The sequence below is a fragment of the Oncorhynchus mykiss genome, chromosome 3, assembly GCF_057628025.1.
Source record: "Oncorhynchus mykiss isolate SJ-2025 chromosome 3, ASM5762802v1, whole genome shotgun sequence".
NCBI classification, from domain to species: Eukaryota; Metazoa; Chordata; class Actinopteri; order Salmoniformes; family Salmonidae; genus Oncorhynchus; species Oncorhynchus mykiss.
In genome coordinates, this window is record NC_143024.1 from 93770320 (window position 1) to 93794482 (window position 24163).

At 46.2% G+C, this 24163-nt stretch overlaps 1 protein-coding gene and 1 pseudogene across 4 annotated transcripts in view; one reads left to right on the forward strand and one right to left on the reverse strand.

Moving 5' to 3' along the window:
- LOC110510426 (myc box-dependent-interacting protein 1-like) overlaps positions 1–15911 on the reverse strand; it is a 47713-nt gene extending 31802 nt beyond the window's left edge. For all 3 annotated transcript variants that reach the window (XM_036975330.2, XM_036975331.2, XM_090230477.1), the window contains exons 1-7: positions 15521–15911; positions 13876–13956; positions 13283–13337; positions 12916–13010; positions 2225–2320; positions 1196–1309; positions 733–825 (exon numbers count right to left, since the gene is read on the reverse strand). In XM_036975330.2, coding sequence (XP_036831225.1) covers positions 733–825; positions 1196–1309; positions 2225–2320; positions 12916–13010; positions 13283–13337; positions 13876–13956; positions 15521–15607 — 621 coding nt within the window. In that variant the 5' untranslated portion in view covers positions 15608–15911. The remainder of the gene's footprint in view (positions 1–732; positions 826–1195; positions 1310–2224; positions 2321–12915; positions 13011–13282; positions 13338–13875; positions 13957–15520) is intronic.
- A 1313-nt stretch (positions 15912–17224) lies between these two features.
- The window catches only part of LOC110504928 (transmembrane protein 198-like), a 49890-nt pseudogene continuing 42951 nt past the window's right edge, over positions 17225–24163 (forward strand). The window contains exon 1 of the transcript XR_016494889.1: positions 17225–17788. The product of XR_016494889.1 is annotated as a transmembrane protein 198-like (transcript). The remainder of the gene's footprint in view (positions 17789–24163) is intronic.

Here is a 24163-nt window from a genome sequence, read left to right on the forward strand (position 1 = left end):
CAATATCTGTCACAAGGCACTGATAATTATTTTCATCACTTCCTGTTCCAATACACTACACACTGAGAGGATAAAACATTATGAACACCTGCTCTTCCTGTTCCAATACACTACACACTGAGAGGATAAAGCATTATGAACACCTGCTCTTCCTGTTCCAATACACTACACACTGAGAGGATAAAGCATTATGAACACCTGCTCTACCAGGCGCAACAGTTTGTGCCAAGAACTGCAACGCTGCCGGGTTTTTCACACTCAACAGTTTCCTGTGTGTATCAAGAATGGTCAACCACCCAAAGGACATCCAGCCAACTTGACACAACTGTGGGAAGCATTGGAGTCGATATGGGCCAGCATCTCTATGGAAGGCTTTCGACACTTTGTAGAGTCCATGCCCTGGCTAAATGAGGCTGTTCTGAGGGCAAAAGGGGGAGTTCAACTCAATATTAGGAAGGTGAACAACCAACGACTGGCCAACTACTGTATGCTCAATAATTTGTACGTTTTATTCACACTGTGTGTTTTTCAGTGAATCTTTCATTTGATTTTGAAAACCAGAACTCCCTGGTGTGAAGACAAAGGTTTTGTGTTTGGGAAAGAAGCTGTGGAAAATAGAGGCTCTTTCTAAACGTCTAAAACTATTGCAGGCAGATTATATACTAGACTACATTCTGAAATCCCCATGAAAGCACTAGTCGACAGGGTGGTTGACAAGGGTGATGGACCCACCTGGTTCCTAGAGAGGTTACTCTGAGCAATGTTGTGGGCTGACAGGATGCCCTGAGCCCAAACTGGAGTGGCCCTCTCCAACAGAGACACTGGCTGGAGATTGGAAGAGAGAGGATAATATATAAAGAGGGAGGGAAGACAGAGAGGAGAAAGAGAGAGGAGAAAGAGTGAGCGAGAGAGAGAGAGAGAGGGAGGGGTGGAGAGGGAGAGAGGGAGGGAGGAGAGAGAGAGAGATTGAGAGAGAGAAAGGGAGATAGAGAGAGGGTGAGATAGAGAGAGGGTGAGATAATAGGGGGAGAAAGAGAGGGCGAGAGAGAGAGAGAGAGAGAGAGAGAGATGAGAGCGAGAGAGAGTGTCATTTTAAACAGATATATTTAGTTCTGAGTAAATTACTGGCAAACGGAGACAACAGATTGATGTTATTAAAAGGGCCACATATCCATTGATGGAGAGGTCCTGTTACCTTGGTGATCTTGATGCTCCCATCCTTTCCTTTCTTCCCCTTATTGGTCGAAAGGTGGTTGTGTCTGGCGCTGTCGTAGTCCACAAGCTTCCTGTCACGCTTTGCAATACGAGACTGAAGAAGAAGAAGATTACTTTATTTTCCAGAGAAGGAGGGGGAGGGTGGGGGGAGGAAGACTAACACACACCTGATGAGAACAGGTCGGTAGGCAGTATGTATGAATCAGAGCTGATCATTAGGAAGAGAGTACGACGATGACGATCCGACCTTAATATCAGGGAACTGCCCCAGGTATGATCCTACCTTAATATCAGGGAACTGCCCCAGGTATTCAGGGAAATTCCCCAGGTATGATCCTACCTTAATATAAGGGAACTGCCCCAGGTATGATCCTACTTTAATATAAGGGAACTGCCCCGGGTATGATTCTACCTTAATATCAGGGAACTGCCCCAGGTATGATCCTACCTTAATATAAGGGAACTGCCCCAGGTATGATCCTACCTTATTATCAGGGAACTGCCCCAGGTATGATCCTACCTTATTATCAGGGAACTGCCCCAGGTATTCAGGGAACTGCCCCAGGTATGATCCTACCTTAATGTCAGGGAACTGCCCCAAGTATGATCCTACCTTAATGTCAGGGAACTGCCCCAAGTATGATCCTACCTTAATATCAGGGAACTTCCCCAGGTATGATCCTACCTTAATATCAGGGAACTGCCCCAAGTATGATCCTACCTTAATATCAGGGAACTTCCCCAGGTATGATCCTACCTTAATATCAGGGAACTGCCCCAAGTATGATCCTACCTTAATATCAGGGAACTTCCCCAGGTATGATCCTACCTTAATATCAGGGAACTGCCCCAAGTATGATCCTACCTTAATATCAGGGAACTTCCCCAGGTATGATCCTACCTTAATATCAGGGAACTGCCCCAGGTATGATCCTACCTTAATGTCAGGGAACTGCCCCAAGTATGATCCTACCTTAATATCAGGGAACTTCCCCAGGTATGATCCTACCTTAATATCAGGGAACTGCCCCAGGTATGTGTCCATGGATATCAAAGCATTATCCACAAGCTTCTGATGGAAGTCTGTCCACAGAACGTCAGTGTCCTGCAACCGGATCAGAAACAAGGAAGTCACCATTAAATTACACACACACACACGCACACGCACACACACAGACACAGACACAGACACACACACACACACACACACTCACACACACACACACACACACACACACAGACAGACACACACGCGCGTGCACACACACACACACACACACACACACACACACACAAACACACACACAATTTATTTACCTGTATATAGAGCAAACACATGACAACACTTGCCACAACGTAAACAGTTTATGGTAGTGGGGTTGGCTGAGTCAAAGGGTTAGCTGAGTCAAAGGTTTAGCTGAGCCAAAGGTTTAGCTGAGCCAAAGGGTTAGCTGAGCCAAAGGGTTAGTTGAGTCAAAGGGTTAGCTGAGTCAAAGGGTTAGCTGAGTCAAAGGGTTAGCTGAGTCAAAGGGTTAGCTGAGCCAAAGGGTTAGCTGAGCCAAAGGGTTAGCTGAGCCAAAGGGTTAGCTGAGCCAAAGGGTTAGTTGAGTCAAAGGGTTAGCTGAGTCAAAGGTTTAGCTGAGCCAAAGGGTTAGCTGAGCCAAAGGGTTAGTTGAGTCAAAGGTTTAGCTGAGCCAAAGGGTTAGCTGAGCCAAAGGGTTAGCTGAGCCAAAGGGTTAGCTGAGCCAAAGGGTTAGCTGAGCCAAAGGGTTAGTTGAGTCAAAGGGTTAGCTGAGCCAAAGGGTTAGCTGAGCCAAAGGGTAAGTTGAGTCAAAGGTTTAGCTGAGTCAAAGGGTTAGCTGAGCCAAAGGGTTAGCTGAGTCAAAGAGTTAGCTGAGCCAAAGGGTTAGCTGAGCCAAAGGGTTAGTTGAGTCAAAGGGTTAGCTGAGTCAAAGGGTTAGCTGAGCCAAAGGGTTAGCTGAGCCAAAGGGTAAGTTGAGTCAAAGGTTTAGCTGAGTCAAAGGGTTAGCTGAGCCAAAGGGTTAGCTGAGCCAAAGGGTTAGCTGAGACAAAGGGTTAGCTGAGCCAAAGGGTTAGCTGAGTCAAAGGGTTAGCTGAGCCAAAGGGTTAGTTGAGTCAAAGGGTTACACCATAACCCATATATTTTGTCTGTAATAGTATTTCAGCAATTTATCATGCACTCAAACTCAAACTGCACTTTTCAAAGGTGTGGTGATATTTAATTCAGTACAGAAATGTGTAGATGTGGAACATCTCACCGCAAGGTGGCTCAACATACCCTGTCCTTAGGCTCAACATACCCTGTCCCTAGGCTCAACATACCCTGTCCTTAGGCTCAACATACCCTGCTGTCCCTAGGCTCAACATACCTTGTCCCTAGGCTCAACATACCCTGTCCTTAGGCTCAACATACCCTGTCCCTAGGCTCAACATACCATGTCCCTAGGCTCAACATACCCTGCTGTCCCTAGGCTCAACATACCCTGTCCCTAGGCTCAACATACCCTGTCCCTAGGCTCAACATATCCTGCTGTCCCTAGGCTCAACATACCCTGTCCTTAGGCTCAACATACCCTGTCCCTAGGCTCAACATACCATGTCCCTAGGCTCAACATACCCTGCTGTCCCTAGGCTCAACATACCTTGTCCCTAGGCTCAACATACCCTGTCCTTAGGCTCAACATACCCTGCAGTCCCTAGGCTCAACATACCCTGTCCCATGGCTCAACATACCCTGCTGTCCCTAGGCTCAACATACCCTGTCCTTAGGCTCAACATACCCTGCTGTCCCTAGGCTCAACATACCCTGTCCTTAGGCTTAACATACCCTGCTGTCCCTAGGCTCAACATACCCTGCTGTCCCTAGGCTCAACATACCCTGTCCCTAGGCTCAACATACCCTGCTGTCCCTAGGCTCAACATACCCTGTCCCTAGGCTCAACATACCCTGTCCCTAGGCTCAACATACCCTGTCCTTAGGCTCAACATACCCTGCTGTCCCTAGGCTCAACATACCCTGCTGTCCCTAGGCTCAACATACCCTGCTGTCCCTAGGCTCAACATACCCTGCTGTCCCTAGGCTTAACATACCCTGTCCTTAGGCTCAACATACCCTGCTGTCCCTAGGCTCAACATACCCTGCTGTCCCTAGGCTCAACATACCCTGCTGTCCCTAGGCTCAACATACCCTGCTGTCCCTAGGCTCAACATACCCTGCTGTCCCTAGGCTCAACATACCCTGTCCCTAGGCTCAACATACCCTGTCCCTAGGCTCAACATACCCTGTCCCTAGGCTCAACATACCCTGTCCCTAGGCTCAACATACCCTGTCCCTAGGCTCAACATACCCTGTCCCTAGGCTCAACATACCCTTGGGGGGACAAGCCATGTTTTCAAAACTGTAATGTTTACTTGAATTCTGATTATTTCACAGGATACACAACACCTCCTGAAATACTCTATCTGTAGACGTTCTTGTTAGAATGAATATGACATATTGACGTAGTGATGCGGAATGTAAAGAAGGGGCTCAACATACCCTACTCTCCCCTACAGCTGAATGTCCAGCCTACCTCAAATGTGTACACACCGTTCAGCTCAAAAAATAAATATGAAACTACATACAGCCCTGAGTCTGTGACTCCACTGAGTGTGTAAAACACAAATGTATTACCTCAACGTTGTTTCCCAACTTCTCTAAGCCTCTATTTACACTAGAGAGAGAAGAACGTGGAGAAAATGAAGAGACAAATGACGGCACAAATAAGGCATTAATGAATGAACGAGCACGGATAATGAGAATAGCAAAAGTATAGGTAGGTATTGAGAAGAACACAATGAACAGGGAACTGATGAGAGAGGAGATAGAGGATAGAAAATTGAGAGAGAGGAGAGAGAGAGGAGATGAACAGGAAACTGATGAGAGAGTAGAGGGAGAGGAGAGAGAGAGGAGAGAGGGGAGATGAACAGGGAACTGATGAGAGAGGAGAGAGAGAGGAGAGAGAGGAGAGAGAGGGGAGAGAGGAGAGAAATGGGAGAGAGAGGAGATGAACAGGGAACTGATGAGAGAGGAGAGAGAGAGGAGGAGATGAACAGAGAACTGATGAGAGAGGAGAGAGAGGAGAGAGAGGAGAGAGAGGGGAGAGAGAGGGGATGAACAAGGAAATTATGAGAGAGGAGAGAGAGAGGAGAGAGAGGGGATGAACAAGGAAATGATGAGAGAGGAGAGAGAGAGGAGAGAGAGGGGATGAACAAGGAAATGATGAGAGAGGAGAGAGAGAGGAGGAGATGAACAGAGAACTGATGAGAGAGGAGAGAGGAGATGAACAGGGAACTGATGAGAGAGGAGAGAGAGAGGAGGAAGAGGAAACTGATGAGAGAGAAGAGAGAGAGGAGGAAGAGGAAACTGATGAGAGAGGAGAGAGAGAGGAGAGAGAGGGGATGAACAAGGAAATGATGAGAGAGGAGAGCGAGAGGAGAGAGAGGGGATGAACAAGGAAATGATGAGAGAGGAGAGGGTAGCCTCATTCAACCATTGAGGTGGGTCAAGGTGGTGGGTCAGGATGGTGGGTCAGGGTGGTGGATCAGGATGGTGGGTCAGGGTGGTGGATCAGGGTGGGGGGTCAGGGTGGTGGATCAGGGTGGTGGGTCAGGATGGTGGGTCAGGGTGGTGGGTCAGGATGGTGGGTCAGGGTGGTGGGTCAGGGTGGTGGGTCAGGATGGAGGGTCAGGATGGTGGACCAGGATGGTGGATCAGGATGGTGGATCAGGATGGTGGGTCAAGGTGGTGGATCAGGATGGAGGGTCAGGATGGTGGATCAGGGTGGGGGATCAGGATGGTGGATCAGGATGGTGGGTCAGGGTGGTGGGTCAGGATGGTGGGTCAGGATGGTGGATGTTGAGGTCTTAGAGCTACTGTCTGTTAAATGCTCTAGAGAGAGTCGATGAATTAGAGCTGCAGTCTGTTAAATGCTCTAGACAGAGTCGATGAATTAGAGCTGCAATCTGTTAAATGCTCTAGAGAGAGTCGAAGAATTAGAGCTGCAGTCTGTTAAATGCTCTAGACAGAGTCGATGAATTAGAGCTGCAATCTGTTAAATGCTCTAGAGAGAGTCGAGGAATTAGAGCTGCAGTCTGTTAAATGCTCTAGAGAGAGTCGAAGAATTAGAGCTGCAGTCTGTTAAATGCTCTAGAGAGAGTCGAGGAATTAGAGCTGCAGTCTGTTAAATGCTCTAGAGAGAGTCGAGGAATTAGAGCTGCAGTCTGTTAAATGCTCTAGAGAGAGTCGAGGAATTAGAGCTGCAGTCTGTTAAATGCTCTAGACAGAGTTGAGGAATTAGAGCTGCAATCTGTTAAATGCTCTAGACAGAGTCGATGAATTAGAGCTGCAGTCTGTTAAATGCTCTAGAGAGAGTCGAGGAATTAGAGCTGCAATCTGTTAAATGCTCTAAAGAGTGTCGAGGAATTAGAGCTGCAGTCTGTTAAATGCTCTAGAGAGAGTCAAGGAATTAGAGCTGCAGTCTGTTAAATGCTCTAGAGAGAGTCAAGGAATTAGAGCTGCAGTCTGTTAAATGCTCTAGAGAGAGTCAGGGAATTAGAGCTGCAGTCTGTTAAATGCTCTAGAGAGAGTCAAGGAATTAGAGCTGCAGTCTGTTAAATGCTCTAGAGAGAGTCAAGGAATTAGAGCTGCAGTCTGTTAAATGCTCTAGAGAGAGTCAAGGAATTAGAGCTGCAGTCTGTTAAATGCTCTAGAGAGAGTCGAGGAATTAGAGCTGCAGTCTGTTAAATGCTCTAGAGAGAGTCGAGGAATTAGAGCTGCAATCTGTTAAATGCTCTAGAGAGAGTTGAGGAAGTAGAGCTGCAGTCTGTTAAATGCTCTAGAGAGAGTCAAGGAATTAGAGCTGCAGTCTGTTAAATGCTCTAGAGAGAGTCAAGGAATTAGAGCTGCAGTCTGTTAAATGCTCTAGAGAGAGTCAAGGTCTTAGAGCTGCAATCTGTTAAATGCTCTAGAGAGAGTCAAGGAATTAGAGCTGCAGTCTGTTAAATGCTCTAGAGAGAGTCGAGGAATTAGAGCTGCAATCTGTTAAATGCTCCAGAGAGAGTTGAGGAAGTAGAGCTGCAGTCTGTTAAATGCTCCAGAGAGAGTCAAGGAATTAGAGCTGCAGTCTGTTAAATGCTCTAGAGAGAGTCAAGGAATTAGAGCTGCAGTCTGTTAAATGCTCTAGAGAGAGTCAAGGTCTTAGAGCTGCAATCTGTTAAATGCTCTAGAGAGAGTCAAGGAATTAGAGCTGCAGTCTGTTAAATGCTCTAGAGAGAGTCGAGGAATTAGAGCTGCAATCTGTTAAATGCTCCAGAGAGAGTTGAGGAAGTAGAGCTGCAGTCTGTTAAATGCTCCAGAGAGAGTCGAGGAATTAGAGCTGCAGTCTGTTAAATGCTCTAGAGAGAGTCGATGAATTAGAGCTGCAGTCTGATAAATGCTCCAGAGAGAGTTGAGGAAGTAGAGCTGCAGTCTGTTAAATGCTCTAGAGAGAGTCGAGGAATTAGAGCTGCAATCTGTTAAATGCTCCAGAGAGAGTCGAGGAATTAGAGCTGCCGTCTGTTAAATGCTCTAGAGAGAGTCGAGGAATTAGAGCTGCAGTCTGCGGCTCTCTAATTACCAGAATGTAACTTTAATACTATTAAAAATAAATGTGTCGGTCTGTTAGATCAACATGTCCTAACACGCTAGTACAGCTCTATGCTCTAATACCAACCTGTCCTAACACACTAGTACAGCTCTATGCTCTAATACCAACCTGTCCTAACACACTAGTACAGCTCTATGCTCTAATACCAACCTGTCCTAACACACTAGTACAGCTCTATGCTCTAATAACAACCTGTCCTAACACACTAGTACAGCTCTATGCTCTAATACCAACCTGTCCTAACACACTAGTACAGCTCTATGCTCTAATACCAACCTGTCCTAACACACTTGTACAGCTCTATGCTCTAATAACAACCTGTCCTAACACACTAGGACAGCTCTATGCTCTAATACCAACCTGTCCTAACACACTAGTACAGCTCTATGCTCGAATACCAACCTGTCCTAACACACTAGTACAGCTCTATGCTCTAATACCAACCTGTCCTAACACACTAGTACAGCTCTATGCTCTAATACCAACCTGTCCTAACACACTAGTACAGCTCTATGCTCTAATACCAACCTGTCCTAACACACTAGTACAGCTCTATGCTCTAATAACAACCTGTCCTAACACACTAGTACAGCTCTATGCTCTAATACCAACCTGTCCTAACACACTAGTACAGCTCTATGCTCTAATACCAACCTGTCCTAACACACTTGTACAGCTCTATGCTCTAATAACAACCTGTCCTAACACACTAGGACAGCTCTATGCTCTAATACCAACCTGTCCTAACACACTAGTACAGCTCTATGCTCGAATACCAACCTGTCCTAACACACTAGTACAGCTCTATGCTCTAATACCAACCTGTCCTAACACACTAGTACAGCTCTATGCTCTAATACCAGCCTGTCATAACACACTAGTACAGCTCTATGCTCTAATAACAACCTGTCCTAACACACTAGTACAGCTCTATGCTCTAATACCAACCTGTCCTAACACACTAGTACAGCTCTATGCTCTAATACCAACCTGTCCTAACACACTAGTACAGCTCTATGCTCTAATACCAACCTGTCCTAACACACTTGTACAGCTCTATGCTCTAATAACAACCTGTCCTAACACACTAGGACAGCTCTATGCTCTAATACCAACCTGTCCTAACACACTAGTACAGCTCTATGCTCTAATACCAACCTGTCCTAACACACTAGTACAGCTCTATGCTCTAATACCAACCTGTCCTAACACACTAGTACAGCTCTATGCTCTAATACCAGCCTGTCATAACACACTAGTACAGCTCTATGCTCTAATAACAACCTGTCCTAACACACTAGTACAGCTCTATGCTCTAATACCAACCTGTCCTAACACACTAGTACAGCTCTATGCTCTAATACCAACCTGTCCTAACACACTAGTACAGCTCTATGCTCTAATACCAACCTGTCCTAACACACTAGTACAGCTCTATGCTCTAATAACAACCTGTCCTAACACACTAGTACAGCTCTATGCTCTAATACCAACCTGTCCTAACACACTAGTACAGCTCTATGCTCTAATACCAACCTGTCCTAACACACTAGTACAGCTCTATGCTCTAATACCAACCTGTCCTAACACACTAGTACAGCTCTATGCTCTAATACCAACCTGTCCTAACACACTAGTACAGCTCTATGCTATAATTATAACCTGTCCTAACACACTAGTACAGCTCTATGCTCTAATACCAACCTGTCCTAACACACTAGTACAGCTCTATGCTCTAATACCAACCTGTCCTAACACACTAGTACAGCTCTATGCTCTAATACCAACCTGTCCTAACACACTAGTACAGCTCTATGCTCTAATACCAACCTGTCCTAACACACTAGTACAGCTCTATGCTCTAATACCAACCTGTCCTAACACACTTGTACAGCTCTATGCTCTAATAACAACCTGTCCTAACACACTAGGACAGCTCTATGCTCTAATACCAACCTGTCCTAACACACTAGTACAGCTCTATGCTCTAATACCAACCTGTCCTAACACACTAGTACAGCTCTATGCTCTAATACCAACCTGTCCTAACACACTAGTACAGCTCTATGCTCTAATACCAGCCTGTCATAACACACTAGTACAGCTCTATGCTCTAATAACAACCTGTCCTAACACACTAGTACAGTTCTATGCTCTAATACCAACCTGTCCTAACACACTAGTACAGCTCTATGCTCTAATACCAACCTGTCCTAACACACTAGTACAGCTCTATGCTCTAATACCAACCTGTCCTAACACACTAGTACAGCTCTATGCTCTAATAACAACCTGTCCTAACACACTAGTACAGCTCTATGCTCTAATACCAACCTGTCCTAACACACTAGTACAGCTCTATGCTCTAATACCAACCTGTCCTAACACACTAGTACAGCTCTATGCTCTAATACCAACCTGTCCTAACACACTAGTACAGCTCTATGCTCTAATACCAACCTGTCCTAACACACTAGTACAGCTCTATGCTCTAATACCAACCTGTCCTAACACACTAGTACAGCTCTATGCTCTAATACCAACCTGTCCTAACACACTAGTACAGCTCTATGCTCTAATTATAACCTGTCCTAACACACTAGTACAGCTCTATGCTCTAATACCAACCTGTCCTAACACACTAGTACAGCTCTATGCTCTAATAACAACCTGTCCTAACACACTAGTACAGCTCTATGCTCTAATACCAACCTGTCCTAACACACTAGTACAGCTCTATGCTCTAATACCAACCTGTCCTAACACACTAGTACAGCTCTATGCTCTAATACCAACCTGTCCTAACACACTAGTACAGCTCTATGCTCTAATACCAACCTGTCCTAACACACTAGTACAGCTCTATGCTCTAATACCAACCTGTCCTAACACACTAGTACAGCTCTATGCTCTAATACCAACCTGCCCTAACACACTAGTACAGCTCTATGCTCTAATACCAACCTGTCCTAACACACTAGTACAGCTCTATGCTCTAATACCAACCTGTCCTAACACACTAGTACAGCTCTATGCTCTAATAACAACCTGTCCTAACACACTAGTACAGCTCTATGCTCTAATACCAACCTGTCCTAACACACTAGTACAGCTCTATGCTCTAATACCAACCTGTCCTAACACACTAGTACAAATCTATGCTCTAATACCAACCTGTCCTAACACACTAGTACAGCTCTATGCTCTAATACCAACCTGTCCTAACACACTAGTACAGCTCTATGCTCTAATACCAACCTGTCCTAACACACTAGTACAGCTCTATGCTCTAATACCAACATGTCCTAACACACTAGTACAGCTCTATGCTCTAATACCAACCTGTCCTAACACACTAGTACAGCTCTATGCTCTAATACCAACCTGTCCTAACACACTAGTACAGCTCTATGCTCTAATACCAACCTGTCCTAACACACTAGTACAGCTCTATGCTCTAATACCAACCTGGCCTAACACACTAGTACAGCTCTATGCTCTAATACCAACCTGCCCTAACACACTAGTACAGCTCTATGCTCTAATACCAACCTGTCCTAACACACTAGTACAGCTCTATGCTCTAATACCAACCTGTCCTAACACACTAGTACAGCTCTATGCTCTAATAACAACCTGTCCTAACACACTTATACACATGCTCCTACTTCTGACACAAGGGAGAGTGATGGTGAGAATGACAGTGAGTGAGAGATAGAGAGTGAGAGAGACAGGTAGAAAAACAGGGAGAGAGAGTGACAGAGACAGCGAGAGAGAGAGTGAGAGTGTGAGCGAGAGTGAGCGAGAGAGAGTAAGAGAGACAGGGACAGAGAGAGTGAGCTAGAGTGAGAGAGATATGGAGAGAGAAGGAAAGATTGAGGGCTGAGAAACTGTGACAGAGGAAGAGACAGGGAGGGACTGACAGAGGAGAGACTGACAGAGGAGACTGACAGATGAGACTGACAGAGGAGAGACTGACAGAGGAGAGACTGACAGAGGAAACTGACAGAGGAAACTGACAGAGGAGAGACTGACAGAGGAGAGACTGACAGAGGAAACTGACAGAGGAAACTGACAGAGGCAACTGACAGAGGAGAGTCTGACAGAGGAGAGACTGACAGAGGAGAGTCTGACAAAGGAGACTGACAGAGGAGAGACTGACAGAGGAAACTGACAGAGGAGAGACTGACAGAGGAAGAGACAGGGAGGGATTTACAGAGGAGAGACTGACAGAGGAGAGAGACAGGGAGGGACTGACAGAGGAGAGACTGACAGAGGAGAGACTGACAGAGGAGAGTCTGACAGAGAAGAGACTGACAGAGGAGAGACTGACAGAGGAGAGTCTGACAGAGGAGAGTCTGACAGAGGAGAGACTGACAAAGGAGACTGACAGAGGAGAGACTGACAGAGGAAGAGACAGGGAGGGATTTACAGAGGAGAGACTGACAGAGGAGAGAGACAGGGAGGGACTGACAGAGGAGAGACTGACAGAGGAGAGACTGACAGAGGAGAGTCTGACAGAGAAGAGACTGACAGAGGAGAGACTGACAGAGGAGAGTCTGACAGAGAAGAGACTGACAGAGGAAGAGACAGGGAGGGACTTACAGAGGAGAGACTGACAGAGGAGAGACTGACAGAGGAGAGACTGACAGAGGAGAGTCTGACAGAGGAGAGACTGACAGAGGAGACTGACAGAGGAGAGACTGACAGAGGAGAGACTGACAGAGGAAGAGGCAGGAAGAGGCAGGAAGAGACTGGCAGAGGAGAGACTGACAAAGGAGAGACTGACAGAGAGAGACTGACAGAGGAGAGACTGACAGAGGAGAGACTGACAGAGGAAGAGGCAGGGAGAGACTGTCAGAGGAGAGTCTGACAGAGGAGAGTGACAGAGGAAGAGACAGGGAGGGACTGACAGAGGAGAGAGAAGAGGGACAGAGGGAACATAAGGAAGTTAATCTGACTTTTTGTAGCATAAATAAAGATGACCTCTGACCTCGACGATGGAGTCCACATCCTCTTTGCCGTACCACTCCGGCTCGTACATGTCAGACAGACACTCCTTAAGGTTCTTGGAGGATTCGTGCATCGCTGTCGACAGACAGAGAGACAGACACACTTGCCAGTGAAGAGCCAGTGCTGTGCAGTGATCGTAGTGAGGAACACACCATAGTTCTACACCGATTATCGGTATCTGGGTTGTGTCAATTAAGGACCACAAAGGAAAAACACTTTAATGAATAGGTTTTGGAAATGACAAATGAAAGTAGTGTTTGTTATTGAACAAGTCCAAGTAGTCCCTCCTTGTTTCAGTTTTAGGACTGAAGTCTTATTGAAGGTGTATGCAGACATCACAGTCTTACTTTGTACTGCCGCCAGGTAGACCCTCAGGTCTTTCTGCAGTTTGGAGCCCTCTGTCTGAAAACAGAACACACCTGATGTCACACACGGTACAGCTCTGGTGGGTGAGACAAGGTAAGACTGTGGATTTGAATTAGAGACGGAGAAGGAATGGAGGCTGCTACTGTATGGGGATCGGTTGTTTTTTTTACAATATGTCAACGGTTGTTTCAGTCCAGGACTGGAGTCTTAATGGGTATGTAAACATCACAGAAAGAAAATCCAACTTTGTTTTGCAGCATCTCCCTTCCTTTCATCCCCCTTCCTCTCATCACCCTTCCTCTCATCCCCCACCTCCCATCCACCCCACCTCCGAACCAGTCATTACCTCCCATCCCCCCCACCTCCCATCCACCCCCAGGTAGGTGGATGCGATTTAAAAGCATTGGGCCAGTAACTGAAAAAAATCGCTGGTTTGAAACATCGAGCTGATGTCGATGTCTCCATGAGCAAGGCACTTAAACCCTAATCGCTCCAGTACGTCGCTCTGGGAAAAAAAACAGCATCTTCTAAATGACTAACATGTAAAATGGTTCGGTCCGTACAAGATTCTTACATATTGTTTGTTGAAGTTGATAACTCCCTCCTCAAATGCAACATCTCTGGTCTCATCCGCTTTCCCCAGTTTCTGCATAACCTGGAAGATATTTAAAGACGTTGAACAAGACAAGACGTTGAACATTCATCTTCATCCTGGCCCGTGGTAGATACAGCAGAGGAAACACTGTCTCTCCTTCATACAGCATGTCTACGTGTCACTAAGACAATCACAGTGTCATGTACAGTGAAGGAGACACACTGGATACACTTCTATAACAATGTTGATGAACACAGCAGAGTATCCATGTTATACTCTATCTACTAATGAACACAGCAGAGTATCCATGTTATACTGTATCTACTGATGAATATAACAGAACCATGTTATACTGTATCTACTGATGAACATAGCAGAGTATCCATGTTATACTGTATAATATTCATGTTCGTAGTGATGGGACGATGGGGGTGATACTGTACAGTGCTATCGGCCATTGATATTGCATCTCGTCTATCCATCCCTCACCTCCCATCCCCCCCCCCCCCACACCTCCCATCCAGTCATTCCCTCCCATCCCCCCCACCTCCCATCCACCCCCACCTCCCAACCAGTCATTCCCTCACATCCATCCCCCACCTCCCATCCACCCCCCCCCCACCTCCCATCCAGTCATTCCCTCCCATCCCCCCCACCTCCCATATCCACCCCCCACCTCCCAACCAGACATTCCCTCCCATCTCCTACTGTCCAATAGGGATACAGAACCACTAACACCATCAGGTCATATAGCATTTGAATTACAGCTATATTAACGTTGAACTATATCAAATCTAACCCGAAAACTGCTATTAGGTTATGGATGCTACATGGAATGTAGTGGATATTGTAATTGAATAGACACTGCATTATAGCAGGCCAGATAGAGATTTTAATTTCATTTGCAGAACATCCAATTGCTTCAGCTATTCTAGTAATAGAATTATTTACATTGTTCAATTTGGTACACACACCAGCATGTGGCCTATAGGCCTACTGTAAAAGGATATGTATAAGAAAATAACGGATGGATTGAACAACGTTCTGTTTAGTATGAGGATGCAGTGACTTAACCAATGGATTGGACTGTACTTTTCTAGCCAATCATTTTGAAAAAACGTTTGCCTAAAAACCGGAAATCAAATGACCCTGCATCGTTAAGACAGTGGATGAATCAACTGATCCTCCATCGTTAAGACAGTGGATGAATCAAATGACCCTCCATCGTTAAGACAGTGGATGAATCAAATACATTACTTTTTAAATATTATTAAAAAAAACACATGGGCTACAGAGAGAATCTGAAGAGCACAATTTGAGGTAATTTGGCATAGAGTCTTACAAGCACGAGACGTGGAAGCTGTGGGAACACGTGGGTCTGGGCAGGTGTGATGTCATCGATGTTTACGTGTCTGTGTATTATTTCAATGATCTCACAACAACAACTAAATCTACCGCATCCTGTCGACGATAGTGTGTTTTTATAAAGGTTGACGGTCAAGATGTGTCACTGAGTCCTCTCTCCGGTGAAGTGTCATAGCGGGATGGAACCAGATATCATAATCAAAATAACCCAAAAACAAACGGTAAATAACAACAAATTAAACCGTATTATGTTTATTACCTTCTCTTGGGCCCGTGTTAATTTCTTCTGCACGTTACTAGCGAGTTTCCCCGCAGTAACCCCCTTCCCCATACCCATCTCAGCCATTTTGTCTTCCCGATAAGCTCTCGATTCAATGTAATAAAAAATTAACAACTCCTACGGATAAAGAAGAAGAGACATCAACGTCGACAAAAACAAATAGTCACCGCTCGTTATTCTAGGCTGAAGCACCGTCACAACGTTTCGTAACGGGTGTCTGTGGGTACCGAATAGACCAAGCGACGGGTCTCCAGCTTCCGTTAGTGTAGCCTTCCGTTTCGTCAGTCGGTGGATGATAATAACCATTGTATCGGGGTTTCCTCTTAAAGATAAAAGCTGACGAGCCCACTGCACATCCCACTATTTCCTTAGGTCTACTGTTATTTCCCCTTTACGCACTTGGGGGCGACATTGCTTTGGTCAGCTCACCAAATAAAACGGAAAGTCCTGTCGACTAAAAAAGTCCTGTCGACTAAAAAAGTCCTGTCTGGACTAAAGACTTGACTGTAAAAAGTCCTGTATGGACTAAATACTTGACTGTAAAAAGTCCTGTCTGGACTAAAGACTTGACTGTAAAAAGTCCTGTTTGGACTAAAGACTTGACTTTAAAAAGTCCTGTCTGGACTAAAGACTTGACTTTAAAAAGTCCTGTCTGGACTATAGACTTGACTGTAAAAAGTCCTGTCTGGACTAAATACTTGACTTTAAAAAGTCCTGTCTGGACTAAAGACTTGACTGTAAAAAGTCCTGTTTGGACTAAAGACTTGACTTTAAAAAGTCCTGTCTGGACTAAAGACTTGACTTTAAAAAGTCCTGTCTGGACTAAAGACTTGACTTTAAAAAGTCCTGTCTGGACTATAGACTTGACTGTAAAAAGTCCTGTCTGGACTAAATACTTGACTTTAAAAAGTCCTGTCCGGACTAAAGACTTGACTGTAAAAAGTCCTGTCTGGACTAAAGACTTGACTGTAAAAAGTCCTGTCTGGACTAAAGACTTGACGGTAGGTCTACTAACTGTGTGAAGAAGTACAGTATGGAAACAACCAGAGGAAAAGGATGGGCTAGCTAAAGACAAAGGCCGAGGTTAGTGGTCAAACATACGTACTGTATGTAGTTTATTATGTGGGCCGGTCCGGCGCTGTCCATGGTGCTGAATCACTGTCAGTCTACTACAGCCTCGGTACCTCTCCATGGTGCTGAATCACTTTCAGTCGACTACAGCCTCGGTAGCTGTCCATGGTGCTGAATCACTGTCAGTCTACTACAGCCTCGGTAGCTGTCCATGGTGCTGAATCACTGTCAGTCTACATCAGCCTCGGTACCTGTCCATGGTGCTGAACCACTGTCAGTCTACTACAGCCTCGGTAGCTGTCCATGGTGCTGAACCACTGTCAGTCTACTACAGCCTCGGTACCTGTCCATGGTGCTGAATCACTGTCAGTCTACTACAGCCTCGGTACCTGTGGTGGTTCTGAATGGTTAATATTCTGTGTGTGAATGTTGTGGACCACAGATAACACACAGGGGAACGGTTTTCCCTAGATGTTTCTTCTAAATGTAAAGCATGTACATTACAAGCATTAAAAGGCTTTTTAACGCAGCATGATCCTTTCAGATGATCTGATCTAATTATGTATTTGTACTGTATTCTATTTTCTCATATTTATTTAATTTCTCCGACAGTAAATAAAGCCAAGAACAGAACATGACTTCGCCACGTCTCGAGTAGCGCACTTTCCACCCATTGATATTCTCTCCTGTGCTGTAGCCTACAACCCCGTGTTCCTGCGCATAATGGTCTCATCCAAGGCAAACTGGAGCTACGAGATGCCAGCAGAGGAGGCTTATTAGAAACAAAGAAACCACCGCGTCGGATTGGGGGAAGAACAAGAGACAAGACATCTCAAACCAAGAGATGGACACCAATTTATGACAACAGTTTTAATTAAAAACAGGCTTGATTTGATATTTTTAACCATAGGTGGCACATTGTTTAGATTGAATATTACAGAGGCTGGAGCTTTGAGAAGTTGTTCTGTAATCCGGATGGATTGGTGGACGGGGGCCAGTGTGCTAGTCTCTGTCAAGCCGTGGTTCTGGGTTCCTCTGTAGCGTTTTGTGCCAGACATTGACTGGGACAGGGTTGACGCACATGACTGTCTTGGATGCAGTGAACTGACACCGCGGAGGATTCAATGGACTATGGCTGGGAATAGTTGATGCTCTATATGTTGGGTCAGTAAGGAGGTGAGTGAAGCAGGTGCAACTTTCATTGTTCTTCAATTATACCGGTTGTTGAATGCATTTTGAACATTACTCTAGCCCGTCTTTCTGATAGAGGAACGCTCGATGACAAGACACGATGGAGACAACTGAAATACAGTAAGATAATAAATTAATTTGTTGGGCAAATGTCACATTATCACGAAAAAAAAACCCAGGTTTTGTAAATGAGCCTTGTTTTTGTCATTCTGTTTGTTTCAATAATGTTCCAACTAACGGTTGTTAGCAACATGTCTCTACACATTTAATTGTCTCCATATCTATTGTTCTAATATCCCCACCAAACACAATTATTATCGCTGTGGTTATTTATAAACGTTGGTATTTTATTAGATATTAGGGTGTATAATTACCCGCCACAGCATGTAATCGATTCCACGCGTGCCCGCTGCGTTGCCCGGCGAACACTTGGCGGAAAGTCACGTGTGTGATTTGAGGACCGGGTCCATCACAATCTGTTTTGACAGTTGAGCAGATTGTCCATCTATAATATAAATAATAACCTATATCTGGCAGAAACGTAGCAGACGGCTTTTAATGGCTTAAAAAAAATATATATATATAACGTTTTGTTTTTGCATCAGCCTATATAAATAAAATTAAAATCAATTAGGTAGGCCTATGCATTCAGTATAGTTGTTTACGTGTTTCAGTCTTTGCCTATGTGAGTGTGTGTGTGTGTGTATATGTGTGTGTGTGTGTGTATATGTGTGTGTGTGTGTGTGTGTGTATGTGTGTGTGTGTGTGTGTGTGTGTGTGTGTGTGTGTGTATGTGTGTGTATGTGTGTGTGTATGTGTGTGTGTGTGTGTGTGTGTGTGTGTGTGTGTATGTGTGTGTGTATGTGTGTGTATGTGTGTGTGTATGTGTGTGTGTGTGTGTGTGTGTGTGTGTGTGTGTGTGTGTGTGTGTACATACGTGTGTGCATATGATGACTTTGGTTATGACTAGGGTCATTCGGGGTGTATGAGGTGAGATGTAGGCTCAGAGCTGGTAGTCTGAGGTTGGGGCAGTTTAGTTCAAGTTGACAATCATGGAAAACAACACACCTGCTGCACTGACACTTGCTTTGGTAACCAGCCGACGGATGAGTCTGGAGGAATGTAACCAACCGACGGATGAGTCTGGAGGAATGTAACCAGCCGACGGATGAGTCTGGAGGAATGTAACCAGCCGACGGATGAGTCTGGAGGAATGTAACCAGCCGACGGATGAGTCTGGAGGAATGTAACCAGCCGACGGATGAGTCTGGAGGAATGTAACCAGCCGACGGATGAGTCTGGAGGAATGTAACCAGCCGACGGATGAGTCTGGAGGAATGTAACCAGCTGACGGATGAGTCTGGAGGAATGTAACCAGCCGACGGATGAGTCTGGAGGAATGTAACCAGCCGACGGATGAGTCTGGAGGAATGTAGCCAGCCGACGGATGAGTCTGGAGGAATGTAGCCAGCCGACGGATGAGCCTGGAGGAATGTAACCTATCGGTGCAAAGGCCCTGAGAGCTTTGTGTGTATGAGTCTCTTGTAAAGGAGGAGGTGTTTTTCACTGCTGTATTTGGCAGTGTCTTGGGCTCTGTTTGGCAGTGTCTTGGGCTGTGGTTGGCAGTGTCTTGGGCTCTGGTTGGCAGTGTCTTGGGCTCTGGTTGGCAGTGTCTTGGGCTATGGTTGTCAGTGTCTAAGGCTGTGGTTGGCAGTGTCTCGGGCTGTGGTTGGCAGTGTCTTGGGCTGTAGTTGGCAATGTCTTGGGCTCTGGTTGGCAGTGTCTTGGGCCATGGTTGGCAGTGTCTTAGGCTGTGGTTGGCAGTCTCTTGGGCTGTTGTTGGCAGTGTCTCGGGCTGTGGTTGGCAGTGTCTCGGGCTGTGGTTGGCAGTGTCTCGGGCTGTGGTTGGCAGTGTCTCGGGCTGTAGTTGGCAGTGTCTTGGGCTCTGGTTGGCAGTGTCTTGGGCTCTGGTTGGCAGTGTCTTGGGCTGTGGTTGGCAGTGTCTTGGGCTGTAGTTGGCAGTGTCTTGGGCTGTGTTTGGCAGTGTCTTGGGCTGTGGTTGGCAGTGTCTTGGGCTGTGGTGGCAGTGTCTTGAGCTGTGGTTGGCAGTGTCTCGGGCTGTGGTTGGCAGTGTCTCGGGCTGTGGTTGGCAGTGTCTTGGGCTGTGGTTGGCAGTGTCTTGGGCTGTGGTTGGCAGTGTCTTGGGCTGTAGTTGGCAGTGTCTAGGGCTGTGGTTGGCAGTGTCTTGGGCTATGGTTGGCAGTGTCTTAGGCTGTGGTTGGCAGTGTCTCGGGCTGTGGTTGGCAGTGTCTTGGGCTGTAGTTGGCAATGTCTTGGGCTCTGGTTGGCAGTGTCTTGGGCTGTGGTTGGCAGTGTCTTGGGCTGTGGTTGGCAGTGTCTTGGGCTGTGGTTGGCAGTGTCTTGGGCTGTGGTTGGCAGTGTCTTGGGCTGTGGTTGGCAGTGTCTTGGGCTGTGGCTGGCAGTGTCTTGGGCTGTGGTTGGCAGTGTCTTGGGCAGTGGTTGGCAGTGTCTTGGGCTGTGGTTGGCAGTGTCTTGGGCTGTGGTTGGCAGTGTCTTGGGCTGTGGTTGGCAGTGTCTTGGGCTGTGGTTGGCAGTGTCTCGGGCTGTGGTTGGCAGTGTCTCGGGCTGTGGTTGGCAGTGTCTTGGGCTGTGGTTGGCAGTGTCTTGGGCTGTGGTTGGCAGTGTCTCGGGCTGTGTTTGGCAGTGTCTTGGGCTGTGGTTGGCAGTGTCTTGGGCTGTGGTTGGCAGTGTCTTGGGCTGTGGTTGGCAGTGTCTTGGGCTGTGGTTGGCAGTGTCTTGGGCTGTGGCTGGCAGTGTCTTGGGCTGTGGTTGGCAGTGTCTTGGGCAGTGGTTGGCAGTGTCTTGGGCTGTGGTTGGCAGTGTCTTGGGCTGTGGTTGGCAGTGTCTTGGGCTGTGGTTGGCAGTGTCTTGGGCTGTGGTTGGCAGTGTCTCGGGCTGTGGTTGGCAGTGTCTCGGGCTGTGGTTGGCAGTGTCTTGGGCTGTGGTTGGCAGTGTCTTGGGCTGTGGTTGGCAGTGTCTCGGGCTGTGGTTGGCAGTGTCTTGGGCTGTGGTTGGCAGTGTCTTGGGCTGTGGTTGGCAGTGTCTTGGGCTGTGGTTGGCAGTGTCTTGGGCAGTGGTTGTTACAGCCAACAACATACAGTATAATGCTACCCTTTGTTATATACTGTATGTGGGTTGAGGCTCCTGTGTTAATTGAACTTTTTTTTTCTCGTGAAAGAGCTCTTTAAACAATTGACAGTTTAAATATCCGCTAGTTTGAAGATAAAAAAAAAAATGTCCCCGGTGTATTGAAGTCAGAACACGTGCATTTCTATCATTGCTTTAGACACAGCTTTAGGGATAGTGAGTGACGGATGGTCAGGATGAGGAAGGGAATGTATTGGGAATGTAATATGGGGTGCTGCATAGCGTTAAATGTTGTGAAATGGGGGCATTGTGTTTTATGAAGGCAGTTATGTAATAATGGAAGGACAAAAGAACCCAGGCAGCAACAGCACTTCTCCTGGGGGGGGGGGGGGGGGGGGCTCACAATCTAATGTGTCACGCTGCAACAGGCCAAATGTTTTGATAGGCTAATACATTATCAGAGGACAGAGAGAGAGGGTGAGAGAGTGAGGGGGGGGGGGTAATGGAGGTGGGAGTGAGGGAGAGAGAGTGAATGAGAGAGAGAGGGTGAGAGAGTGAGGGGGGGGGTTGGTAAAGGAGGTGGGAGTGAGGGAGAGAGAGTGAATGAGAGAGAGAGGGTGAGAGAGTGAAGGGGTAAGGGAGATGAAAGAGAGAGGGGGTGAGGGAGAGAGGGAGGGAGAGAGAAAGGGTGAGACAGGGAGGGAGGTAAGGGAGATGAAAGAGAGGGGTGAGTGAGAGTGAGAGGGGTGAGGGAGAGAGAGCAGGGGGGTGAGGGAGAGAGAGGGTGAGGGAGATAAGAGAGAAGGAGAGGGATAGAGAGTGGAGGTGATGGCCTGAGTAAAAGGGTGTGGGAGTGAGAGAAAATGAGACTGTGAGAGAGAGAGTGATGGGATAGAGAGAGAGGGGGGTGGGTGGGCGGGTGGAGGGACTGTGAGAGAGCGAGAGAGCAAGAGGGAGGCTGTGAGAAAGGATGGCAGAGAGAGAAAGTCGATTCTAACCTTATTAATCCACTTCACTGCTGTCCTTCCCAACAGCTACAGATTCACCAGCAGATGCTGTATAGACACCAGCTACAGCTACACCATAACAAAGCCATGCAGATGGCAGTCTTTATCCAGGGAGCTGCTGCTACACAGCCAACGGAGGAGACAGGGTCTCTTTTTAGATTGAGGGTGTGGTTTTATACACACTATAATACATGTTTTACTTGACAGATACCTTTGAAGACACTCAAGGACACCATGTTGTTGTTTGTTCTAGAACATCATGTAGAGAGAGGGTCATGTTCTAGAACATCATGTAGAGAGAGGGTCATGTTCTAGAACATCATGTAGAGAGAGGGTCATGTTCTAGAACATAATGTAGAGAGAGGGTCATGTTCTAGAACATCATAAGGAGAGGGGATCATGTTCTAGAACATAATGTAGAGAGAGGGTCATGTTCTAGAACATCATGTAGAGAGAGGGTCATGTTCTAGAACATCATGTAGAGAGAGGGTCATGTTCTAGAACATCATGTAGAGAGAGGGTCATGTTCTAGAACATCATAAGGAGAGGGGATCATGTTCTAGAACATCATGTAGAGAGAGGGTCATGTTCTAGAACATCATGTAGAGAGAGGGTCATGTTCTAGAACATCATGTAGAGAGAGGGTCATGTTCTAGAACATCATGTGGAGAGAGGGTCATGTTCTAGAACATCATGTAGAGAGAGGGTCATGTTCTACAACATCATGTGGAGAGAGGGTCATGTTCTAGAACATCATGTAGAGAGAGGGTCATGTTCTACAACATCATGTAGAGAGAGGGTCATGTTCTAGAACATCATGTAGAGCTGGATGGGAACGTTGTGGTTTGAGTAAGAATGGAATCATAATAGTGTCCCTTAGCCCTAGATAAAGATATACAGTGCCTTGCGAAAGTATTCGGCCCCCTTGAACTTTGCGACCTTTTGCCACATTTCAGGTTTCAAACATAAAGATATAAAACTGTATTTTTTTGTGAAGAATCAACAACAAGTGGGACACAATCATGAAGTGGAACGACATTTATTGGATATTTCAAACTTTTTTAACAAATCAAAAACGGAAAAATTGGGCGTGCAAAATTATTCAGCCCCCTTAAGTGAATACTTTGTAGCGCCAACTTTTGCTGCGATTACAGCTGTAAGTCGCTTGGGGTATGTCTCTATCAGTTTTGCACATCGAGAGACTGACATTTTTTCCCATTCCTCCTTGCAAAACAGCTCAAGCTCAGTGAGGTTGGATGGAGAGCATTTGTGAACAGCAGTTTTCAGTTCTTTCCACAGATTCTCGATTGGATTCAGGTCTGGACTTTGACTTGGCCATTCTAACACCTGGATATGTTTATTTTTTAACCATTCCATTGTAGATTTTGCTTTATGTTTTGGCTCATTGTCTTGTTGGAAGACAAATCTCCATCCCAGTCTCAGGTCTTTTGCAGACTCCATCAGGTTTTCTTCCAGAATGGTCCTGTATTTGGCTCCATCCATCTTCCCATTAATTTTAACCATCTTCCCTGTCCCTGCTGAAGAAAAGCAGGCCCAAACCATGATGCTGCCACCACCATGTTTGACAGTGGGGATGGTGTGTTCAGGGTGATGAGCTGTGTTGCTTTTACGCCAAACATACCGTTTTGCATTGTTGCCAAAAAGTTGTTGCCAATTTTGGTTTCATCTGACCAGAGCACCTTCTTCCACATGTTTGGTGTGTCTCCCAGGTGGCTTGTGGCAAACTTTAAACAACACTTTTTATGGATATCTTTAAGAAATGGCTTTATTCTTGCCACTCTTCCATAAAGGCCAGATTTGTGCAATATACGACTGATTGTTGTCCTATGGACAGAGTCTCCCACCTCAGCTGTAGATCTCTGCAGTTCATCCAGAGTGATCATGGGCCTCTTGGCTGCATCTCTGATCAGTCTTCTCCTTGTATGAGCTGAAAGTTTAGAGGGACGGCCAGGTCTTGGTAGATTTGCAGTGGTCTGATACTCCTTCCATTTCAATATTATCGCTTGCACAGTGCTCCTTGGGATGTTTAAAGCTTGGGAAATCTTTTTGTATCCAAATCCGGCTTTAAACTTCTTCACAACAGTATCTCGGACCTGCCTGGTGTGTTGCTTGTTCTTCATGATGCTCTCTGCGCTTTTGACGGACCTCTGAGACTATCACAGTG